Source organism: Chiloscyllium plagiosum, unplaced genomic scaffold (genome assembly GCF_037043375.1).
Source record: "Chiloscyllium plagiosum isolate Xiang-an unplaced genomic scaffold, Cpla_swu_hap1 HiC_scaffold_26, whole genome shotgun sequence".
NCBI lineage: Eukaryota > Metazoa > Chordata > Chondrichthyes > Orectolobiformes > Hemiscylliidae > Chiloscyllium > Chiloscyllium plagiosum.
Window position 1 is genome coordinate 229,587 of NW_028270164.1, and position 22,166 is coordinate 251,752.

General features: G+C 42.1%; 1 protein-coding gene across 1 annotated transcript in view; it reads left to right on the forward strand.

The window, feature by feature from the left end:
* strip1 (striatin interacting protein 1) overlaps nt 1–22,166 on the forward strand; it is a 215,805-nt gene that overhangs the window by 157,002 nt on the left and 36,637 nt on the right. Inside the window, exon 17 of the mRNA XM_087973399.1 lies at nt 5,190–5,290. Within this exon, the coding sequence (XP_087829525.1) occupies nt 5,190–5,290 (101 nt within the window). The remainder of the gene's footprint in view (nt 1–5,189; nt 5,291–22,166) is intronic.

The window sequence follows — 22,166 nt, forward strand, 5'->3', positions numbered from 1 at the left end:
CTGCGTTGAAAGCATACTTTTTCCGCTTTGCAATTCCACTGTTCTCTTGCAGCACCACCCATTCTCTAGTGCCTCCCCTGAAGACGCCCTTCCCCAACCTTTTCCCTCCTACCCTTTTCCATCCTCTCCCTATCGCAATTTTGAACACTTCTAGCAAGCTTTGTTTTACTTTCTTTACTACAAAGAAATGAATCTCAGTATGTCTGATCTCTCCTCTTAACTAAAACTCCATATCTCTGGGCTCATAATGGATTTCTTCCGCATACTCCTCCTGACATTTTTCTTCAACTTAGATGTCCAAAACTCCACCTAACTGAAACCTTACTAATGATTTTATAAGACTTAATATTATCTCTCCACTTTTAAACTCCACACCATGCTTGGCTGCATGAATGAACTGATATCCAGAGCCATCCGTTCAGTTTCCACTATTGCACATTGTGAAGTTAAACTGTCGAAATCTGACCAGAAAAATAGCCATGAAAATTGGTGAATTGTAAAAATGCAGCTTGAGCCCTTCAGGAAGAGACCCTGCTAAAACTAGTTTCACACAATTTTTACTGGACTGGGTCAGGATTTATTGCCCTTCCCTAATTGTCAAGAGGGCACTTAAGATTCATCCACAGTGCTGTAGATTTAGAGTCACATGTTGGCCAGACCAGGGAAGGACAACAGAACTCTTTCTCTAAGTAATATTAGTGAATTAGATGGCTTTTTATAGCAATTGACAATGATTTCATGGTCAGCATTACACAAGCTTATTGTCCAAGATTTTTTATTACGTTCAAATTTTAGCATTTGCCATGGTGAGATTTGAACACATGTCCCCTGAACATTAACTTGACATTCTGAATTAGTCATAGAGTCAATGACACTATCACTTAATACCACTACTTCCCTTTAATTTACTGAATGCTTTGAGGAGAAAGTGAGGTCTGCAGATGCTGGAGATCAGAGCTGGAAATGTGTTGCTGGAAAAGCGCAGCAGGTCAGGCAGCATCCAGGGAACAGGAGAATCGACGTTTCGGGCATAAGCCCTTCTTCAGGAATGAGGAAAGTTTGTCCAGCAGGCTAAGATAAACGAAGAGGGATATGTGGAACAATCCATCTTCTGCAACTACACTGGCCCCACCCCCCACCTTTCCTCCGCTACATCGATGACTGTATCGGCGCCGCCTCGTGCTCCCACGAGGAGGTTGAACAGTTCATCCACTTCACCAACACCTTCCACCCCGACCTCAAATTCACCTGGACAGTCTCAGATTCCTCCCTCCCCTTCCTCGACCTTTCTATTTCTATCTCAGGCGACCGACTCAACACGGACATCTACTACAAACCGACCGACTCCCACAGCTACCTGGACTACACCTCCTCCCATCCTGCCCCCTGTAAAAACGCCATCCCATTCTCCCAATTCCTTCGACTCCGCCGCATCTGCTCCCAGGAGGACCAGTTCCAAAAACGCACAACCCAGATGGCCTCCTTCTTCAAGGACCGCAATTTCCCCCCCGACGTGGTCGACGATGCCCTCCACCGCATCTCTTCCACTTCCCGCTCCTCCGCCCTTGAACCCCGCCCCTCCAACCGCCACCAGGACAGAACCCCACTGGTCCTCACATACCACCCCACCAATCTCCATGTACAGCGCATCATCCGCCGTCATTTCCGCTACCTCCAACGGACCCCACCACCAAGGATATATTTCCCTCCCCTCCCCTATCAGCATTCCGTAAAGACCACTCCCTCCGTGACTCCCTCGTCAGATCCATACCCCCCACCAACCCAACCTCCACTCCCGGCACCTTCCCCTGCAACCGCAGGAGGTGCAAGACTTGCGCCCACACCTCCCCCCTCACCTCCCTCCAAGGCCCCAAAGGAAACTTCCATATCCGCCACAGATTCACCTGCACCTCCACACATATCATCTATTGCATCCTCTGCACCCGATGTGGCCTCCTCTATATTGGGGAGACAGGCCGGCTACTTGCGGAGCGTTTCAGAGAACACCTCTGGGACACCGGACCAACCAACCCAACCACCCTGTAGCTCAACATTTCAATTCCCCCTCCCACTCCACCAAGGATATGCAGGTCTTTGGACTCCTCCATCGTCAGACCACAACAAAACGACGGTTGGAGGAAGAACGCCTCATCTTCCGGCTAGGAACCCTCCAACCACAAGGGATGAACTCGGATTTCACCAGTTTCCTCATTTCCCCTCCCCCCACCCTGTCTCAGTCAAATCCATCAAATTCAGCACCGCCTTCCTAACCTGCAATCTTCTTCCCGACCTCTCCGCCCCCACCCCAGTCTGACCTATCACCCTCACCTTGACCTCTTCCCACCTATCACATTCCCCAAGTCCCTCCTCCCTACCTTTTATCTTAGCCTGCTGGACAAACTTTCCTCATTCCTGAAGAAGGGCGTATGCCCAAAACGTCGATTCTCCTGTTCCCTGGATGCTGCCTGACCTGCTGCGCTTTTCCAGCAACACATTTCCTTTACTGAATGCTGATAACTTAACTGGGATAAGCGATAGGAATTGTAGCAACCAATTTGCTCACGGCAAGAACCCATGACATGATGAAAGTAACCACCTAATATATTTCTAAATAATGTTAAATAAATAGTTGTCAAGACACAGATTAACTTTCCTGCTTATTTTCAACATACTTGAAGACATTACAAAGATGATACAACAAACAACGTTATGAAGAGGATGTAACGATTATGCAAAGGGATATAGTCTAAGTAAGAGAGCAAATGTTTGGCGGATTGAGAAATAAAGTCGCCAAATTAATACGTTTCCGTACCCAGAGAGTGCTGAGAATGTGGAACTGACAAGTAGCCCAGGCTTTTAATTTGAAGGCATTCAAAGGGACACTACATAAATAGATGAGGGAAATGAAATAGAGGATTAAGGTAATAACTAGATGAGAAAGATTGGAGGAAGATATAGTGGAGCATAGTTTTCCATCCATGTAAAGGTTGGGCTGAATGGTTTATTCCTGTGCTCTTTACAGGGCAACCTCAATTATCCAAAAGAGACGGGTAGGGAGTATTTTGTTCGGATAATAGTTTACCTAAGCTTCGGGACCTTAAGATCTTGTTCAGATAATCTGAAATTCGGATAATCGGGGTTGCCCTGTATTCTGTAATTCTTTGTAACTAATCCAGATGTCTGAACCCTTATTTCCTGAAACTGAGAGTGGCACCCATGACTCCTGAGTTGGAGATTCCTGGCTTGAAATACCACTCCAGAGGCCAGATTAGGTAATATAATCTGGACTGGATTTCATTGCAGTATTTGGGAGTGCTGCACTGTCAGACTTGCCAATTATTAAATTGAAATCCTGTCTGTCCTCTTGGGTGAATGTAAACAATCCTGTTGCTCTATTTGGAAAATAACTAGAGATTCCTTGTCCTGACCAATATTTATTACTCCACTAACTTTTGACTAATATTTATTGCACAGTGAAATAGGATAATCAGTTATTAAATTGATCACTGCCTGACAACAATTACATATCAGAATTAACAAATTGGTTGAAAACAGCCTCATATCTTATGCAAACTGGAGGGACTAAGGTGTTTTGGGCACAGATTAGTGGAAAAGCACGCTTTTCTTTAGAATACTCTGAAGATCTCTTAGACTTCTGGCTGAGCTTCAGGAGCATTCCATATCTCCCAAAAATATTGTGACCCTTTGTCAGAGCATGAAGTTTTTATTCAGTTGTCACAACTTGGTTAGGTCTTTTCAAGAGCAAATAATCATGGCCGCTTCCACAGCCACTTCCGCCCCTCACAATTCCTCATGCACCACACGTGACATCACTTCCGCCCCTCACTTCATCGCTGATGTAAGTCAGCCCTGTCTCAGCTGAGGGCCACACTCTCTCAGAACTGCAAAGGACCCCTTCTATACTACATTCTCAGCAGAATTCATACTCTCAACAAACAGTATTTCAACTCCATCTCAAACACCTGGAAGAGATGCGGTGCAGCCACCATCCACATGCTGATTGATGACATCACTACCGCCCCCATCATGGCCGCTTCCACAGCCACTTCCGGCCCTCACAATTCCTCATGCACCACACATGACATCACTTCCACTCTTCACATCACCGCTGCTCCCTCACCACCCGACGCCTGCAGGAAGAACGCCTCATCTTCCACCTTGGAACACTTCAACCCCAGGGCATCAATGTGGACTTCACCAGTTTCCTCGTTTCCCCTTCCCCCACCTCACCCCAGCTGCAAACTTCCAGCTCAGCACTGTCCCCATGACTTGCCTTACCTGCCTCTCTTCCTTTCCACCTATCCACTCCATCCTCCTCTCTGACCTATCACCTTCATCCCCTCCCCCATTCACCTATTGTACTCTATAAATACTTTCTCCCCACCCTCCTCTCATTTATCTTTCCACCCTTCAGGCACTCTGCCTGTATTCCTGATGAAGGGCTTTTGCCCAAAACGTCGATTTTACTGCTCCTTAGATGCTGCCTGAACTGCTGTGCTTTTCCAGCACCACTAATCCAGAATCTGGTTTCCAGCATCTGCAGTCATTGTTTTTACCTGTCTGGCAAATAAGAAACAATTGTATTTTTGTATGTCAAAAATCACATATTTCCAGCACTAAAAGGTATTAGTGAATTATATGGATCTGTATACACATTCTTTAATTCGTGGTCATTATCACTTGCTTATATGTTTGCTTATATATTAACTGGTAAAATTAAAGAAAACTCAAAGATGTTTATCAGTGCATCAAGAGCAAGTGGGTGACTAAGGGAAAGGGTGGGCCTATCAGATATATATGGTAACTTGTGCATGGTTGTAGATGATGTGGGCAAGGTTTTTAATGAATGTTTTACCTTTATCGTCATAAAGGAGAGGAATAATAGAACCACAGAATCCCTACAGTGTGGAAAGAGGTCATTCGTGTGGGCCATAGTACGCCCTTAGTGGTGGACAGATATTGAGAAATAGGATCAACTGTTACTTGAAAAAGCACAGATTAATTAGGGATAGGCTAAATGACCATGTACCAGCTAATCTGACATCAGTGCTGGGTAAATTGTTGGAATCATTGAGGTGAAAGTAGTGAAAATTAGTTCACTTAAGGTTTTGTTTTCCTTAACAGAACTGATAAGATGTTGAACTTTATTCTCTTTTGTCACCCTGCAGTTTGAATACATGGCACAGCACCTGGTCTTTGCCAATTGCATTCCACTCATTTTAAAGTTTTTCAATCAGAACATCATGTCCTACATTACAGCAAAGAACAGGTAAGACTCCTGAATCCATTCTGTATTTGCATGATGTATCCAATCCTTCTGAAAGGGGAATCATTTTTTAAACTAGTTGCATAATGAATAAATTGCACTGGGATCAAGTGTTTATGTCCAAGTGCTTGGCTACCATGCTTTTACAGTTGTCTACATGGAGTGATGAAACAAAAGCATATCTCTCTAACAGAGTCGAAAGGGTGGCGCTAGAAAAGTACAGCAGGTCAGGCAGCAAAGAAAATTCCATAGGCTAGCTGCCCCCTGAGACAGCATTTATTTTCCTAATCTGTCTTAAAAATTAGATCTCCTTTTCATTAATCGGGTGCCCTAGTTCTAATCTGTTGTGCAAGGGGAAACATTTGTTAGGAATCTATCTTGTGATGCACCCTTAGGATGTTTTAATAAGTTCATGTTTCATTCTCCTAATCTTCATTGAATAAAGGCCCAGCCTGTTCAAATTTCCTTCATTAAATAAGTCCTTTCAGAAATGAGTCAAGCAAATCATCTTTGAGCTGCTTCTAATGCAGTTATGTCCTTTTTCAAATTTGTGCACACTATTCCAGATGCATTCTCATCAAGGTCCTGTTAAGCTGTAGTAAAATTTCTATACTCTCGTATTCCATTCCCCCTTGCCATGTGAGCAAAATTAAGCCGTTTAGCCAATCGAGTCTGCTTCACCATTTGATCGTGGCTGTTCTGTTTCTCGGTCTCATTTTCCTGTCTTCTCCTGGAAATCTTTGATCCCCCTACCAATCAATAACCTATATCTGCCTCTGTCTTAAATACACACAAAGACTTTGCCTCCACAGGCACCACACTCTGACTAAGAAATTTCACCTCATGTATGTTCTCAAGGGTCGTCTCTTCACTGTGAGGTTGCGCCCTCTGGCTTCAGTCTCTCCTACTAATGGAAACATCCATTCTAACCAGGCCTCTCAACGTTTGCAATTTTCAGTCTGATTTCCCACCCCTCCACCACCACCATCACCCCAACCTTTAAAACTCCATCATGTCTAGACCTAGAGTCCTCACCTGGTCCTTAAATGACAAGTCCTTCATCTGAGATTGTTCTTATAAACCTTCTGTGGACCCCCTCCAACACCAGCACACCCTTCATTAGATACAAGGCCCAAAATTGCTCTCACTATTCCAAATGCAGTCTGACCAGAGTCTTAATTCTTTAATTCTGTGGTCACTATCACTGATCCTAGCTTTAGTTGTACATTTCTGCACTTGTATTTTAGCCCTCTTGAAATGAATGCTAGTGTTGCATTTGCCTTCCTAAATTGCAATTGAACCTGCAATCTTGAGACACTCCTGAAGTAGAACTCCCAAGTTGGAAGCTTGCCCCATTTAGAAGATAGATAGTCTATCCTCTAATCTTCCTACCAAAGTGCATAACCTCTCAATTTCACGCCTTGTTATCCATCTGACACTTTTTTGCCCACTCTCCCAATCTGTCCAAGTTCTTCTGCAGCCTCCCCACTTCCTCAACAATACCCGTTCCTTCACCTATTCCATTTGCCTTCATAATCAAATGTTTTACCTTCAAACTAACTTTTACGATACCATGGCATTCAGATCTGTCTGCACCTCTAAATTCTGCAGTCTGTGTTCATTTAAATAGCGTAGTCTTCTAATCTTCCTGCCAAAGTAGTTGTATGAAGCTTCATTTTCCAAATTTTTACCCATTCACTCAATCTATCCACATCCCTTTGCAGTCTCTTATCTCCTCCTGACAGCTTGCTTTCTTTCCTGGCTTGGTATCATCAGCAAATTTAGATACTTTACATTTGATTCTCACATCCAAGTCATTGACATAAATTGCTAATAGTTAAGGCCCCAGCACTGATCCCTGTAACACCATCTGGCTAAAGTTTGCTGACCGGAGAGGGAACCATTTACCCCAAGTGGCTGTTTTCTGTTAGCTACCTATACATCTATTCATTCTAATATGCTATCCCTTACACCATTAACTCATATTTTGTTTCATAACTTCTGTTATGGCACTTTATCAAATGCCTTTTGGAAATCCAAGTACACCACATCCACAGGTTCCTTGACCATTGGGTTAAGGTTGGCAATTTGTGTAGAATTAATGAGTGAGAACGTGTAACTGGTATGTGAATGCACTGAACTTCCTTTTACCATAAATATCTCTTTTTTTGTTTTTGAAAACAAATTTTAAATGTTAAGAACCAATGCTTTCCTGGCTGAAGCAGTGGGATTATCAGCACATAAACATAATCCATTTGAACTACTCATTGCCAAAGTGTAATTTGGGACTCTGCATTTTATTTATTTTCTCCTTTATTCATGGATATTTTGGTATCACTTGCAAAGCCAAATTTATTGTCAATTGCTGTTGAATTCACTGGCTTATTAGGGCATTTCAGCAGGCAGCTGAGAGTCAACCACGTTGCTATGGTTCTAAAGTCACATGCAGGCCAGACCAGGTAAGGATGACAAATTTCCATCCCTAAAAGTCACTGGTAAACCAGATGCGTATTTACAGCAGTCAATGATAGTTCACAACATCAGTTATCACAGAGAACAGCTTTAATTTCCACATTTATTAATTGAGTTATAAACTTCTCTAGCTGTATTGTGGGATTTGAGCCCATAGTCCCCAACCATTAGCTTAGGCCTTTGAATTATTAGTCTAGTGGCATTATCATGACACCGCCACCCTCTCTGTCATCCTTAGGATAGGGAGGGGAGGCTATCAAATTTTATTCATTAATCCCAGTTGGAAATAATTATGTTAGCACTCAAGATAGAAGTGCCAAACTAAGCTAAAATACTTTGCACAAAAGAATAATTTAATATAATGGAACAATCCTAACATGAAAATTGCCATATAGAAAACATTAATTATATTGTTAGTACAGTGGAATCTAATCTAATTCCTGAAGAAGGGCCTGTGCCCGAAACGTCGAATCTCCTGTTCCCTGGATGCTGCCTGACCTGCTGTGCTGTTCCAGCAATAAAGTTTCAACAGTGGAATCAAACCTGAGAAGAAAAATTAATGTAATATATTCTTACTCATTTTTATCAAACTACTGTTAGCTACACTTTCTCTGAATAAAATCTACAGACATCCCTGATATTTCTTTGCCACCCTTACTATAAATAACACAGTTAAAAAGACCACTCGCTAATCTGTGGGGATTCCATTATCTGGTACCTGAGCAGCAATCCAGCATGTGCATTTTGTGAAATTGTGTGCATGTAGGCTGTGAATTGATCATTTATTTTGAAGAATCTCAAATCTCAAGTATGTGCCTGTAGGATTTTTGGATATGCGAAGTTACCGTAATTATAAATTTGATTTTAAGGCCCCGCTATCCTATCCATGCTATTCTGTCAAAGCTTCCAAATATGAATTTTCAATAAAATGTCTTCTACCTTTTGTAACTGGATCTGGATTTGCTAACCATGGCATCCTACTTTGAAATGTTCAGATTCAGCAGATTGGAAAATGCATACCACTTTTTCAGTGTTGATTGCTTGAATTGGGTTTTATTTTAAGAAAAATATTTTTATCATAACACAAGTGTAGAATGATAAAGTTGTAATGAATTAAATCATCCCTTGACTTTGAATTAAGTTGTGGTCAGCAAAGCACAAATGAGATAGTCTCTAGAGAGATTTCATGACAAAATCATAATATAATTCTTGATGTTATATGAGGTAGCAAAAGGAATGAGATGATGTTTAATTTAAGTAGTTTCTCTGATCCTGAAGGAGCCCTTGTATACATTCAGCAAGGCCTGGACAACATCAAATAGGTTGACAAGTGGGTAGGAACATTCATCCTGCACAATTGCCAAAAGATGACCTTGTTATGTCTCACTGGACTAGCGTATTAGAAATCAAGCCCTGTTGTTTATTCCTGGAATTTGGACAAAGTTATGTTTTTTATTAAATATGCATAATTTCCCAATTTCCAAATTCGAACTCACTTATAAACCTCCCCCGTCCCCCCACTTGCTGCTCCTTAGTTTTCCTTCTTGCTTGTAAGAAGTACATAGCAACTGGCTCAGGGTTGTAGTGTCTGACTTATTAGTTAAAAGCACCAGCTTACAGCAACTATAAAGGGAAATAAGCTGGCTGACTTCAGGCTTGAAATGTACTTTTACTGCAGAGAAAAGATGTCTGATGGCCTCTGACCTAACATTCATGTTTAGCTACCTGGGAATCTGTCACATTTCTGTTGGCAGGCAGAAGACCTTTGTCATTGAACCCAATCATCATTCTCCAGACAGAGTAGCTACATATTGATTTGATTAGATTACATTACATTACAGTGTGGAAACAGGCCCTTCGGCCCAACAAGTCCACACCGACCCGCCGAAGCGCAACCCACCCATACCCCTACATTTACCCCTTACCTAACACTACGGGCAATTTAGCATGGCCAATTCACCTGACCTGCACAGTTTTTGGACTGTGGGAGGAAACCGGAGCACCCGGAGGAAACCCACATAGACATGGGGAGAACGTGCAAACTCCACACAGTCAGTCGCCTGAGGCGGGAATTGAACCCGGGTCTCCGGCACTGTGAGGTAGCAGTGCTAACCACTGTGCCACCGTGCCGCCCAATTTCCTGTAGTGCTAGCCATATTTCCTGTAGTGATTTGAATGAGGTTGGCCAGGTGCGGGTTATAGAATGAGTTGTCTGATTGGGACTGTTAACCTGGTCCAATCAGGGAGTACTGGCTAAACAGGAGTGTCAGGGATTCTGTTCATTCTAGGAACCACTTTGAGCTAGCTGGGTCAGTGATATGTACTACGCACGTGTAAATAAAGGATGACTTGGTGACGGGATAACGTCCTTCCTGGAGTTATTTCGGTGGCAATGAGAGAAAAACGTGACTCTGAAGAGATTTGTTCGCAACAGTCATCTTTGACTTGGGGCAAGCGTTTCTGGCATCATGTTGCTATTTGGGAAGCTTGACTCGTTCAATCCTTCCATTGAAGACTGGGTCAGTACGTGGAAAAAATGTATTATTTTTTCTGGGGCAGATGAAAAGTAATGAATAATGTTCCTGACAGCTTGTGGACCTGCAACGTTTTTGACTATTAGAAACCTAACTTTTCCTGAGGCCCCAGATGCTGAAACCATTTAATAGTTGATGCATTTAGCTAAGGAATATTACGACCCCAAGCTGCCTCTAATTCTAAAAAGCTATTGGTTTTACTTGGCAGTTCGAGAACCAGGAGAATCTATACAGGGATTTTTGACAAGTTTAAGATGACTGATAGAGACATGTGATTTTAGTTTAGCCTTAAGTGAGATGCTGAGAGACCATTTGGTATGTGGGATTAATGATGTTACCCTGCACAAGTACCCACAGGCTGAAGCCCAGCTGGACTTCAAACAGGTACTGCAATTGGCTTTGACATTAGAAAATGTGGCAAGTGGAGCTTATGAGTTAGAGGGTAAATCGATGCAAGTGTCAGGTCAGGTCATCTGTACTTGGGGAACACCACCAGATAAAAGATAATTGCAGAGCCTCAGTCAAGAAATATCTTAAACAGAGGGACTCCAGGTCAGCCCCATAGCGAAACACCAAATTTTCTTCAGGATCTGGGCTGACAAGCCATTGTAGTTGCTGCTGGTATACAGACTCAAGACATCAAAAGAGACCCACTAGGCCTGAATTGAATAAGAGAATTCAGGCCATTATATAGGAGAATACACAGTCTGGGAAGTCCATCTACAGTTGGCTTGGAACAGTTAAATTCCTTAGCAACATCCACATCAGAACTAATCAAAATAAAAGTCTGGTTAAATGTCACCCAGTTCTAACAGAGGTCGATGCTGGGGCGGCTGTATCAGTGATTGCTGAACCAGTCTTTACCAAGATTCACTGCGGATTCCAACCCTTAAGTTTGCATTCAACTTTGGCCAGGCTGAGAACCTATACCAGGGAGGTGCTGCAAATTAAGAATACAACTTTGAATCCAGTTTGGTCCCAAGCTTGATGGGGTGAAATTGGTTGAGAAAGATTCAACTTGATTGGCTTAATATTTTTTGATGAGAAAATGGCTGCCTGTAAGAAGTCCTAATTAAATACCTGGAAATTTTTCAGAAAGGTCTAGGCACTATCAGAAGAGCTAAGGCCAGCTTACATGTTGATCAAGAAGCAATTCTATGAGTCTGCAAGGCATGCCCAGTGCCATTTACTTTATGGGCAAAAGTAGAAGCAGATGTCAGAAGACTGGAAAGCAAAGAATCATCAAACCAGTCCAGTTTGTGGAATGGGCACTGATTAACCCTATTGGTTCGCCTCTGTGAGCATTTTAAACAAATGGCAACCATTTTTCGCAATTGGATTAATACCCAATCCCTCACATAGAAGACTGGCAGGGTGGGTGCCTTCACATCGACGTGACCAAACGTACCTGAAATTGCAATCAGATGAGGATTCTGAGAAGTATGCTATAATTAAAACAGACTGTTATTTGGGGTATCAGCAGCCATTTTCCAGGGGATGATGGAAAAAATTTTACAAGGTCTACCCCAGATCACCACTTATCTGAATGACATGCTAATAACTGAGAAGACCAATAAAGAGCATTTTGAGAGCTTGGGCTTAGTGCTTAAACATTTTTATGCCTTAGGATGAAATCATGTGTTCCAGGCACCCCAAGTGACTTACTTGATTACAGAATCGACTCGACCTGGTTTCCCATTGGAAGGTAAAGTGAGGGCAATCAAAGTGTCCCGGATCCTATGTCTGTATCAGATTTTGAGTCTTTCCTTGAGTTGGTGAACTATTATAGGAGTAAGTGAGGACTGCAGATGCTGGAGGTCTGAGTCAAAAAGTGTGGCGCTGGAAAAGCACAATTGGTCAGGCAGCATCCAAGGAGCAGGAGAGTCGACATTTTGAGCAAAAGCTCTTCATCAGGAATATTCCTTATGCTCGAAATGTCGACTCTCCTCCTCCTCAACTGGTGAGTTATGATGTTAGATATTAGATTACTTACAGTATGGAAACAGGCCCTTTGGCCCAACAAGTCCACATCGACCCTCTGAAGAGCAACCCACCCAGACCCATTCCCCTGCATTTACCCCTTCACTTGACACTACGGGCTATTTAGCGTGGCCAATTCAACTAACCTGCACATCTTTGGACTGTGGGAGGAAAGCCACCCAAACACAGGGAGAACGTGCAAACTCCACACAGACCGGTAGCTGAGGTGGGACTCGAACCCAGGTCTCTGGCACTGTGAGGCAGCAGTGCTAACCACTGTGCCACCGTGCCGCCCAAACATTCATATATAACCTGGCCTTCATCCTGGCACTCTTACATCTACTGAAAAGAGGTCTGTCTTGGAAATGGTCTCGCTGGTAAGATAGAACATTGAACATTACAGCTCAGTACAGGTCCTTCGGCCATCGATGTTATGCCGACCTGTGAAACCAATCTGAAGCCTATCTAACCTATGCTATTCCATTTTCATCCACATATTTATCCAAAGACCATTTGAATGCCATTAAAGTTGGTGAGTCTGCTTCTGTTGGGGCATGGAATGCTCTGCCTGCTACTACTCTCTGGGTAAAGAAACTACCTCTGACATTTGTCTTGTATCCATCATCCTTCAATTTACAGCTATGTCCCCGCATGCTAGCCTTTAGGGAAGTGAAGAAGCAGCTATTGTCATCTAAAGTGTTGGCACATTACGATCCCAAATGAAATGTGGTACTGACATGCAATGCCTCCACATATTGTAGGGTAGTGTTGACTTATTGTTGGCCAAGTGGAAAAGAATGCCCAAAAGCATATACTTTCCTGGACTTTGGCTGATACCAGATGAAGATACGCCCAGTTAGAGAAGGAAGGTTTTGGGGTCATCTTTGTTGTGAGGAAGTTACACCAATATCTTTATGGATGTAAACCCCTGCTGGGCTACTTAAAGAGGACAGAGCCATGCCGCCCTTAGCATCAGGTCCAATTCAGTAGTGGACTCTCATTCTAAGTGTGTATAATTACAAATTGGAATATTGTCTGGTAGGTCAAGTGGAAAATTCAGAGGCTTTGAGCCGCTTCCTACTGGCAGGTATACCACTGGTGATGTCACCACAAGAAGAATCAGTTTTGGTTTTAAACACCTTTCCAGTCACTGCTGACAATGCCAGACTGTGGACACAAAAATATCCCATCATGGCAAAACTAAAACAGTTGGTGTTGATGGGGGAAATCAAAGGGCCATCATCCAATCTGAATTGAAACCTTTCTGGACCCAGTGAGACCAGATCACCATAGAGGACAGTATATTATTATTGGGAGCAAGAGTGATTTTCCCAAGCAAAGGTCGCCACCAGACACTGACTGAACTTCACCAGGGTCACCCAGGGGTTTCCAAAAGGAAGATTGGTAACCAGGATTGGATACCAACATAGCTGTGTTGGTGGCCCTGTTCTTGGCATGCTAGCAAGAACAAAAATTACTGCCAGCAGCTCCCCAACATTTGTGGGAATGCCCAGATAAACCTGGACTCGGTTCATATTGACTACGCGGTCCATTCATGGGCTCTCTGTTTTTAGTAATTGTGGACACCCATTCAAAGTAGTTGGACATGCATAGAGTTCATTCATCAAACACAGGCAGTGATTGAAAAGTAGCAAGCATCTTTTGAAATATACACACTCCTGGACGTGCTGGTCTCAGACAAATGGCCATCATTTACCAACAGGGGATTTAAGTATTTCCTAAAGTCAAAGGACATTTGGTATTTAAGGACAGATCCATGCCATCCATCGTCCAGTAGTCAAGCCCAAAAGCAGGCGAAAATGAGGACTGGACATACTGCAGATTAGAGTCAAGATTAGCATGGTGCTGGAAAAACACAGCAGGTCAGGCAGTGACCAATAGGCAGGAAAATCAACATTTCAGGCAGGAGCCCTTCATTAGGAATCCCCGATTCCTCATCACCATTCCTAATGAAGAGCTCCTGCTCGAAATGTCGATTTTCCTGCTTCTTGGATGTTGCCTAACCAGCAAGCCCAACGAGCAGTCCAAACTTTGAAGGTAGGGCTAAAATAAAGTCTACAGCTTCACTCAATACCAAACTGGCCCAGTTTCTGTTCGATTATAGGACTACCCCTCAAGCATTTACAGGAATAGCTCCAGCAGAGTTGCTAACGGAGCGAAGACCCCACACCAGGTTAAACTGCATCGTCCCGGATTTTGGTGTGTGTGGGAGGCGGGGGTGGGGGGGGGGGGAATAAAAGGAACACCAATACTGGACACAAAACACCTCTAAGTGAGAGAGGCACTTTACTTCAGGGAATGAAGTTTACTGTCAAAATGGTTTTGTATGGACAAGAGGCATGGTTGATGTAAGGTCAGGTCCCATGACTTACAAAGTTTGGCTTGGAGTTGGGGTCCTAAACAAGCTCATGGACCACATGATACTTGCAATCTCAAATAAAACAGGAACAAAACATAGCTGGACCCTCAGAACATCCCTCAGAACAGTGGGTTCTTTCTATCTTTCTAGCATCGGGGACACCTCTGAGAATGAAACAGGCATGGCAGATGTCGCAGCTTTCATACTGAAGGTGGCGATAAATTTTGGCCGAGATGCTCCAGCACAAGGGGCAGGCTATGGTCTGTTCCATGCTGCCAGTACCCAAGGCAGATTTTGAGGAACAGATCCTGGTCCAAAAAGGAATGAGCCTACGTCCCAGGACTTGGGGAGGGAAGCAATGATTGGAACCGAAGTCAGCAGGTGAATGTTATAGAATGAGTTCTGTGATTATGGCTGTTAACCTAATCCAATCAAGGAGTCCAGGCTGACACATAAACAGGGTTCTGTTCACTGTCTGAGCCGGCTCTGAGCTAGCTGGGTCAGTGTCATACTGGCCTTTGTAGAGTTTTTTTCATTTCCCTTAATACATACGCAAAGTCATGGTTGACCACTTGACCAAAGAGCAGTGCAAACACCACTTAGTGCGAGTGTCAGCTAAGTTGTTTTTCCATAGTGCTGTTATCCTTTCTATACTCGTTGGTGTCAGAAACAGTCCTTTTCCTATTTAAGTACACAATCTAAAATACAGAAAAATCGAAAGAAACTATCTTTACAACAGCTCAAACAGAGAATCTAACATTCAGTAGTATTACTATCATCAAATCTTCCACCATAAATATCCTGGAGATCATTACTGACATGTCATTAAATAGCATGATTTGCTTTAAAACTGGTTACAAGGGCACTTCTGAGGCTACTCCAGCAAGAAAGTTTTAAAACAAATACATTAAGAGCTAAGAAAATTAAATTAAAATGCATTTAGGGTGATGTGTTGTGCCTGCATGATGGGAGCAGATGGATACATTTTTAGTTCAGAGTGACCATATTTCCAGCAAGTGTTGTTTGAGAAGCTCTGGCTCACATTTGCTGAGCTGAAGTCTGAGTTTTGAACCCTGCGGCACATCAAGGAGGGGGACAGTTAGCTGGATGCTGTGTTTCAGGAGCACTCACTCATTAGGTAAACTATCTCAAATTCAGTCAATGGTCCAAAACAGGAGGACGTAACAATGAGTAAAGCAGGTAGACAGAACCAGGAGGTGGTAATGAAAAGATCTCAGCCATGGCTTGTTTTAACCAGTTTGAAATTCATGCTCCCTGTGTGGATGACAGCTATAGGGAGGATAGCAAGCTGACCATGGTACCAAGGTATAGGAAGATAAAAAAGAGAAATATAGTTGTTATTGGGATAGTATAGTCAGGAATAGACACTATTCTCTATGTTGCTTGTCATTCGACTGGGACAACACTACCATTATAGGGCAAGCCAAACAGAGAAAAGCCAGGGAATTCCTAGAGGCATGGCACTCATCCACAGACTCTATCAACAAACTCATCGACCTGGACCCAATATACCGGCCACTACAGCGGACAGCTGGAACTGACAACCGGAAGCGGCAGAGGTAGGCCACTATAAATGCCGGAGGAAACATCTCAGAAGCGCTTCACAGGAGGCTTCCAAGCACTGAGGATGTCACCTAGACAGGGGACAAAACTTTTGCAAGACAAATTCCCAGCTCGGCGAACAGAACCACAACAACGAGCACCCGAGCTACAAATCTTCTCCCAAACTTTGAAGAATAGAGCAATTATTAAGGGTATTTATATGTTGTTGATCCCTGTAGGATGTAATGATCATAACAAGATAGCATTTAATATTCAATTTGGAAGTGAGAAAATTGGACCAGAAACAGCTATGTTTAACTTCAATGAAGGGAATTACAGTAAAATGAGGGTTGTGTTATCCAATGTGAACTGGATGGATAAATTAGCAGAATGATAGTGTTGCAAAGCTGGTGATTGTAAAGTTGTAAAATGGTGAAAACATTGTGTGGTCCATTTAAAAATGTTTTATTTTCTGTGCTTAGACATTTAAAAATGAATGTTCTGTGAGCAGCTTGGGGTTTTGCAGATGCACAGAGAGCACTCAAATTGAAACATTTGTATCAAAGGCCATACAGTTAGCAGGCCAAGCAGCATTTTTTGAATTTAGCCAATCAGTTTGAATCAGGCCCTTAGCTACCAAAAGCTTATTAAATTTAAATCTGATAGTTTTGACAAAAGACCAATCTATTGTAAGAAATTGATAGGTCATCATGGGTATAAAAGAAGGGGGCAGTTGGACAGATCTCCAGAACTAATTGCCATCTGCTAAGAGATAACAGCTCTCAGCTCTTGGAGAAAGCACCGTCTATTTACCATGGTAACGTAACACGCCATCTAAATGTCTGACAGAAGAATCTACAAAGAAGCTTCTTGACAGAAGAATCTAAAGAGAAATCATTCCTGGCAGAAGGATCAGCAGAGAAGATGCAGAATATTCTGGAAGACGTGTAACCTGGCTGTAATTTTGAGACTAAATTCTATTGTTTTGTAATATAAGTGGGACTTACATTTATTGGAACAGTATACCATTAGAATTTTGCGTCAATCAGAAATAGTTAGCAGTTAAAGGGAAATTGTTCAGTCAATTAATGGTTAATTTGTTCACTTAGCATTACATACAAATTGTTACTTGTGGATTGTAAAGTGAGCATCACAAATTTATTTCTCCTAAATACTAGGAGTTGCTGATAAAATGGATTACAGCCTTTCTCATACTCCTTTTTATAGATCAATGGGCAAGGCACTCCTTTTTGGGTGATACTGTTTTAGTTCTTAGAGAGGAGGTCAACGTTCACTTTGTAACATTAGTGGACAAGTATCAGCAAATATTCAAGACTCTCAGCAAAAATACATCCCAGCATTGAGGAAAGATTCTGAGAGAGAAATCAACTATGGCTAACCAAGGAAGTTAAGGAACCTATGAAGTTGAAAGAAAAAGCATATGAGACCAAAGTCAGTGATAGCTTCGAAGATTGGGATAAATTCTGAATTCAACCAAGGAGGACTAAAAAGTTAAATGAAGAGAGAGAAAATGAACTATGAGAGCAAGTTACCAAGGAACATGAAAATTGACAAGAATAGCTTCTTTAAATGTATAAAAAGGAAGAGCCCCTTATAAAATAAATCTGGGGAGGTCATTTTGGGGAACAAGGACATGGCAGCAGAGTTAAACAGATATTTTGCATCCATCTTTAAAACAGCCCATTAATTGTAAGGATAATGGGGGAGGAATTAAGTACTGTAATTATTGCTGGAGAAGTTGTGTTAGACAACTTATGGGGCTAAAGGCAAATGTGTCCATTGGCCCTGATGGCTTAGTTAGTGGATTCATTGAAGATTATTTTCTGAAAATTGTTGGATTCTAGAAAACTGTCAGTGTGACATCGCTAGTCAAAAACAGATGGAAGCAAAAAATAGGTAAATATCAGAAATTGGCCTAACATCTCTGGTTGGAAAATCTATTAGAATCTATTATTAAGAAAATAATATCTGCACATTTGGAAAAGCAATCCATATCAGCAATGCTTCATGAAAGTGAACTCATGCCTGACGAATTTCTTAGAGTTTTTCAAGGAAGTCTCAACCAGAGTGGACAGAGCGGGACCAGTAGATGTGTTGTCCTTCTGGCTGTTGACAAGGTACCACACAAAAGGTTATATCATAAGATAAAAGCCGATGGTGTTGGAGGTTGTATATTAGGATGGATAGAGAATTGGCTAATAGGATTCTTTTTCAGACTTGCGACCTGTGACCAGTGGGGTTCCACAGGGTTCAGTCCTGGGACCACAATTATTTATCGTATATATTAATGACTTGGAGGAAGAAAATGAATGTACTGTAGCCAAATTTGCAGACAACACAAAAATAGATGGGAAGGCAGGTTGTGAGAGGACTGAAAACAGTTTACAAAGAGATAATTGATAGGTTAGGTAAGTGGGCAAAATGTTGGCAAATGGAGTGTAAAGTGGTAAAATGCAAAATTATTCATCTGAGATGGCAGAACAATGTTATTTAAATCGAGAAAAACAGCTGAAAGATTTAATACAAAGGGAGTTAATAGTACTTGTACGATCAGGTCCGGACTCTTGAGCAGCGAGTCCGGACCTTGGAAAATCATATTGACGACCTCGATTTTTGTACATGTTCTAAGCTCGGGATAGGGTTCCCCCTCCCGAGGGGTCTCGGATTGGCCCAGAGGATTATGGTTGATCAGTCGGTTAAGTGGTGCACCTGGAATGTCAAGGGGAGTAATTCACCAGTCAAAAGGAAGAAAATATTATCAAATCTTAAGAAGGAAAGAGTTGATATAGCTCTCCTACAGGAGACACACCTGTCAGATAAAGAACACTTGAAATTACGACAGGGCGGATTTGATCAGGCCTTTTTTTCTTCTTTTAGCTCAAAAAGCAGGGGAGTTGTTATTCTTGTTCGGAAGAATTTCCCTTTCAAAATCCTAAAGCAGATAAAAGACGAATCTGGACGATATATCTTGATTAAAGCCCTCATAACTGGAGAGGAATATGGGATTTTAAATTTGTACTGCCCCCCGGCACACCCCTTTAAATTTATAACGGAAGCCTTTTCAAAATTGATGGCTTTTGATGCCCGTCATATAATTATAGGGGGAGACTTTAATTGTATTATGGATCCGGAAATAGATAGGATTCCCAAGAGTACTGCAGGAGTATCTCCCAGATCTAGACAATTGATGGATCTGAACAAAGAATTAGGATTAGTAGATGTATCGAGATGTCTTCATCCACAGGGTAGAGATTTTTCTTTCTACTCTAATCCACATAAATGTCATACCAGAATTGATATGTTTTTTGCCCCCTCGATTTTTTTAAATTCCATATCATCCTGTAAAATAGGTAGTATAGCAATTTCTGACCACGCTGCTGTATATATGGAAACTAAGGCGAGGAACAATGGGACATCCCCTCGGCATTGGCGTATGGACCCCTTCCTAATGAAAGATAGTAAATTTGTAAAGTACTTCTCTCAAGAATTTAAAACTTTTTTAGAAATTAATTCAGGTACAGCTAGCAACCCGTCAATGATGTGGGAGACCATTCAAAGTTTACGCGCGAGGTTTGATCATCTCCCACTCAGCGACCCAGAAGAAATTAAAGGGAGAACAACAGCGTCTGCTTGAAGCCCGCTTAAAAGCGGCTGAAACAGCATACACTGATAGACCTTCTATTATTAAATTGCAAAGGATTACAGCTCTTAGGACAGCTCTAAACACTACGCTTACTCAAACGGCTAAGAGGGAAATATTATTTACAAAGCAAAGGTTATATGAATATGGCGACAAACCGGGTAGATACTGAGCATTTCTTGCAAAGAAAAAAAAAGGCCCCTCAGACTATTACGTCTATCAAGAAAAGTACGGGTATTTTGACTCATGATCACAAAAAGATTAATGCGATCGTTAGAGAATTTTATTCTGAGTTATATAAATCAAGGATTGTGAAGATAGGACGAAGAGGATGCAGTCATTTTTTAAAAATTTGACTTTTCCAGGCCTAACTCCGGAACAAGTATCGGTCCTAAATGCTCCTCTTACACCCCAAGAAATAGTTGATGCAATTAGGCAACTTCAAAATGGTAAGGCACCGGGCCCAGATGGTTTTCAAGCTGAATTCTATAAAGAATTTACAGAAATACTGGCTGGTCCACTTATGGACATGTACAACTATGCATATAGTCAGGGCTGTCTCCCGCCTTCGCTGAAAGAGGCAAATATCTCTCTTATCCTTAAAAAAGGAAAGGACCCAGAAGATTGTACATCATACAGACCAATATCCTTGCTAAATGTAGATTTTAAAATCCTCTCTAAAACGTTAGCACTGAGACTAGAAAGGATACTACCACATATTATAAAGGAGGATCAGACGGGGTTTATTAAGGGCCGTAGATCATCCAATAATGTTAGAAGGGCTTTGAATATGATTCAAGCTTGTCATCAGGGAAAGATACCAGGAGTAGTGGTCTCATTAGACGCGGAAAAGGCATTTGATAGGGTCGAATGGTCATATTTGTTTTACACATTGGAGAGGTTTGGCGTTGGACAGGTGTTTACCAAATGAGTCTCAACATTGTATAGTGATCCCAAAGCAGTGGTGCTTACCAATGGATTAGGTTCAGATAGCTTCAGTGTGGGTAGGGGCTGCCGTCAGGGATGTCCCCTCTCGCCATTGTTATTCACGCTAATAATTGAACCACTAGCAGAAGCTATACGAGCTGATCCTAATATAGTGGCCCCAAGGATTGGTACAGGTAAACATAAAATTACCCTTTATGCAGACGATGTTCTTCTATTCCTCAGTAACCCTTTGATGTCCATACCTCGCTTAATCCAAGTCATTAATACATTTAGCGCATTCTCAGGCTATAAAATTAATTTTTCAAAATCGGAGGCTATGCCAATGTGTGGCCTTGCTATGATACCCCGCTTAGCGGACGGATCCCTTTTTCCCTTTCGCTGGTCCCTGGAGAGCTTCTTATATTTAGGCATTTTTATTACTCCAGTATTTGGTCAGTTGTATAAGGCTAATTTTGTGTATTTATTGGAAAGGATAAAGCAGGACCTCCAGCGATGGGGAGACCTACCAATTTCCTGGTTGGGTAGAATAGCACTAATCAAAATGAATGTCCTGCCCCGTCTCCTATATCCTATGAGAATGCTTCCGGTGATGCTGTCGAGGACGGCTTTATGTAAATTATATGGCTGGCTGGGTTCCTTTATCTGGAATCATAGGCGGCCCCTCATTAAGCTGAAGAAGCTACAGCTTCTACAGGCAAGGGGTGGATTGGACTTCCCAGACTTTAGGAAATATCAGTTAAGTTCCCTATTAAGTTACATAGCTGATTGGGTCTTGTCTGATCCACAATCAATCTGGTTGGACATCGAGGCTTCTCAAGTAAAATACCCACTTATTAACCTTTTATTCTCAGACAAGAGGAAAATCATTACAGATCACTGTAAAAACCCTATAATACTAAATACAATCAAGGCTTGGAATATAATGCGGCAAAATGAGGGCAATTCACATAAAACATCCCCCTATGCACCGATAGTGGGAGCATGGGGATTCCAACCGGGGTTAACAGATGCCACTTTTAAACTCTAGAGATCCAGGGGTATCTCCTGTCTAGGGGATCTATTTAAAGACGGGGTCCTGATGTCTTTCGAACAGCTGCGTCAGAAATTCGGATTACCCAATGGAGACCTCTTTCGATACTTCCAAATTCGAGATTATATACAGAAGAAGACTACGTTATTAGATAGTCTTTATAAATCCGATAGAGAATGTAGTGTCCTACGACCAGTGGGGGTATCTTCCGTCAGTACTATTTATCATTTACTACATGATGAAGTATCGGGAGATATGGATAATCTGCTTAAAACATGGGATCAGGATCTGGGACTAGAAATCTCCACAGA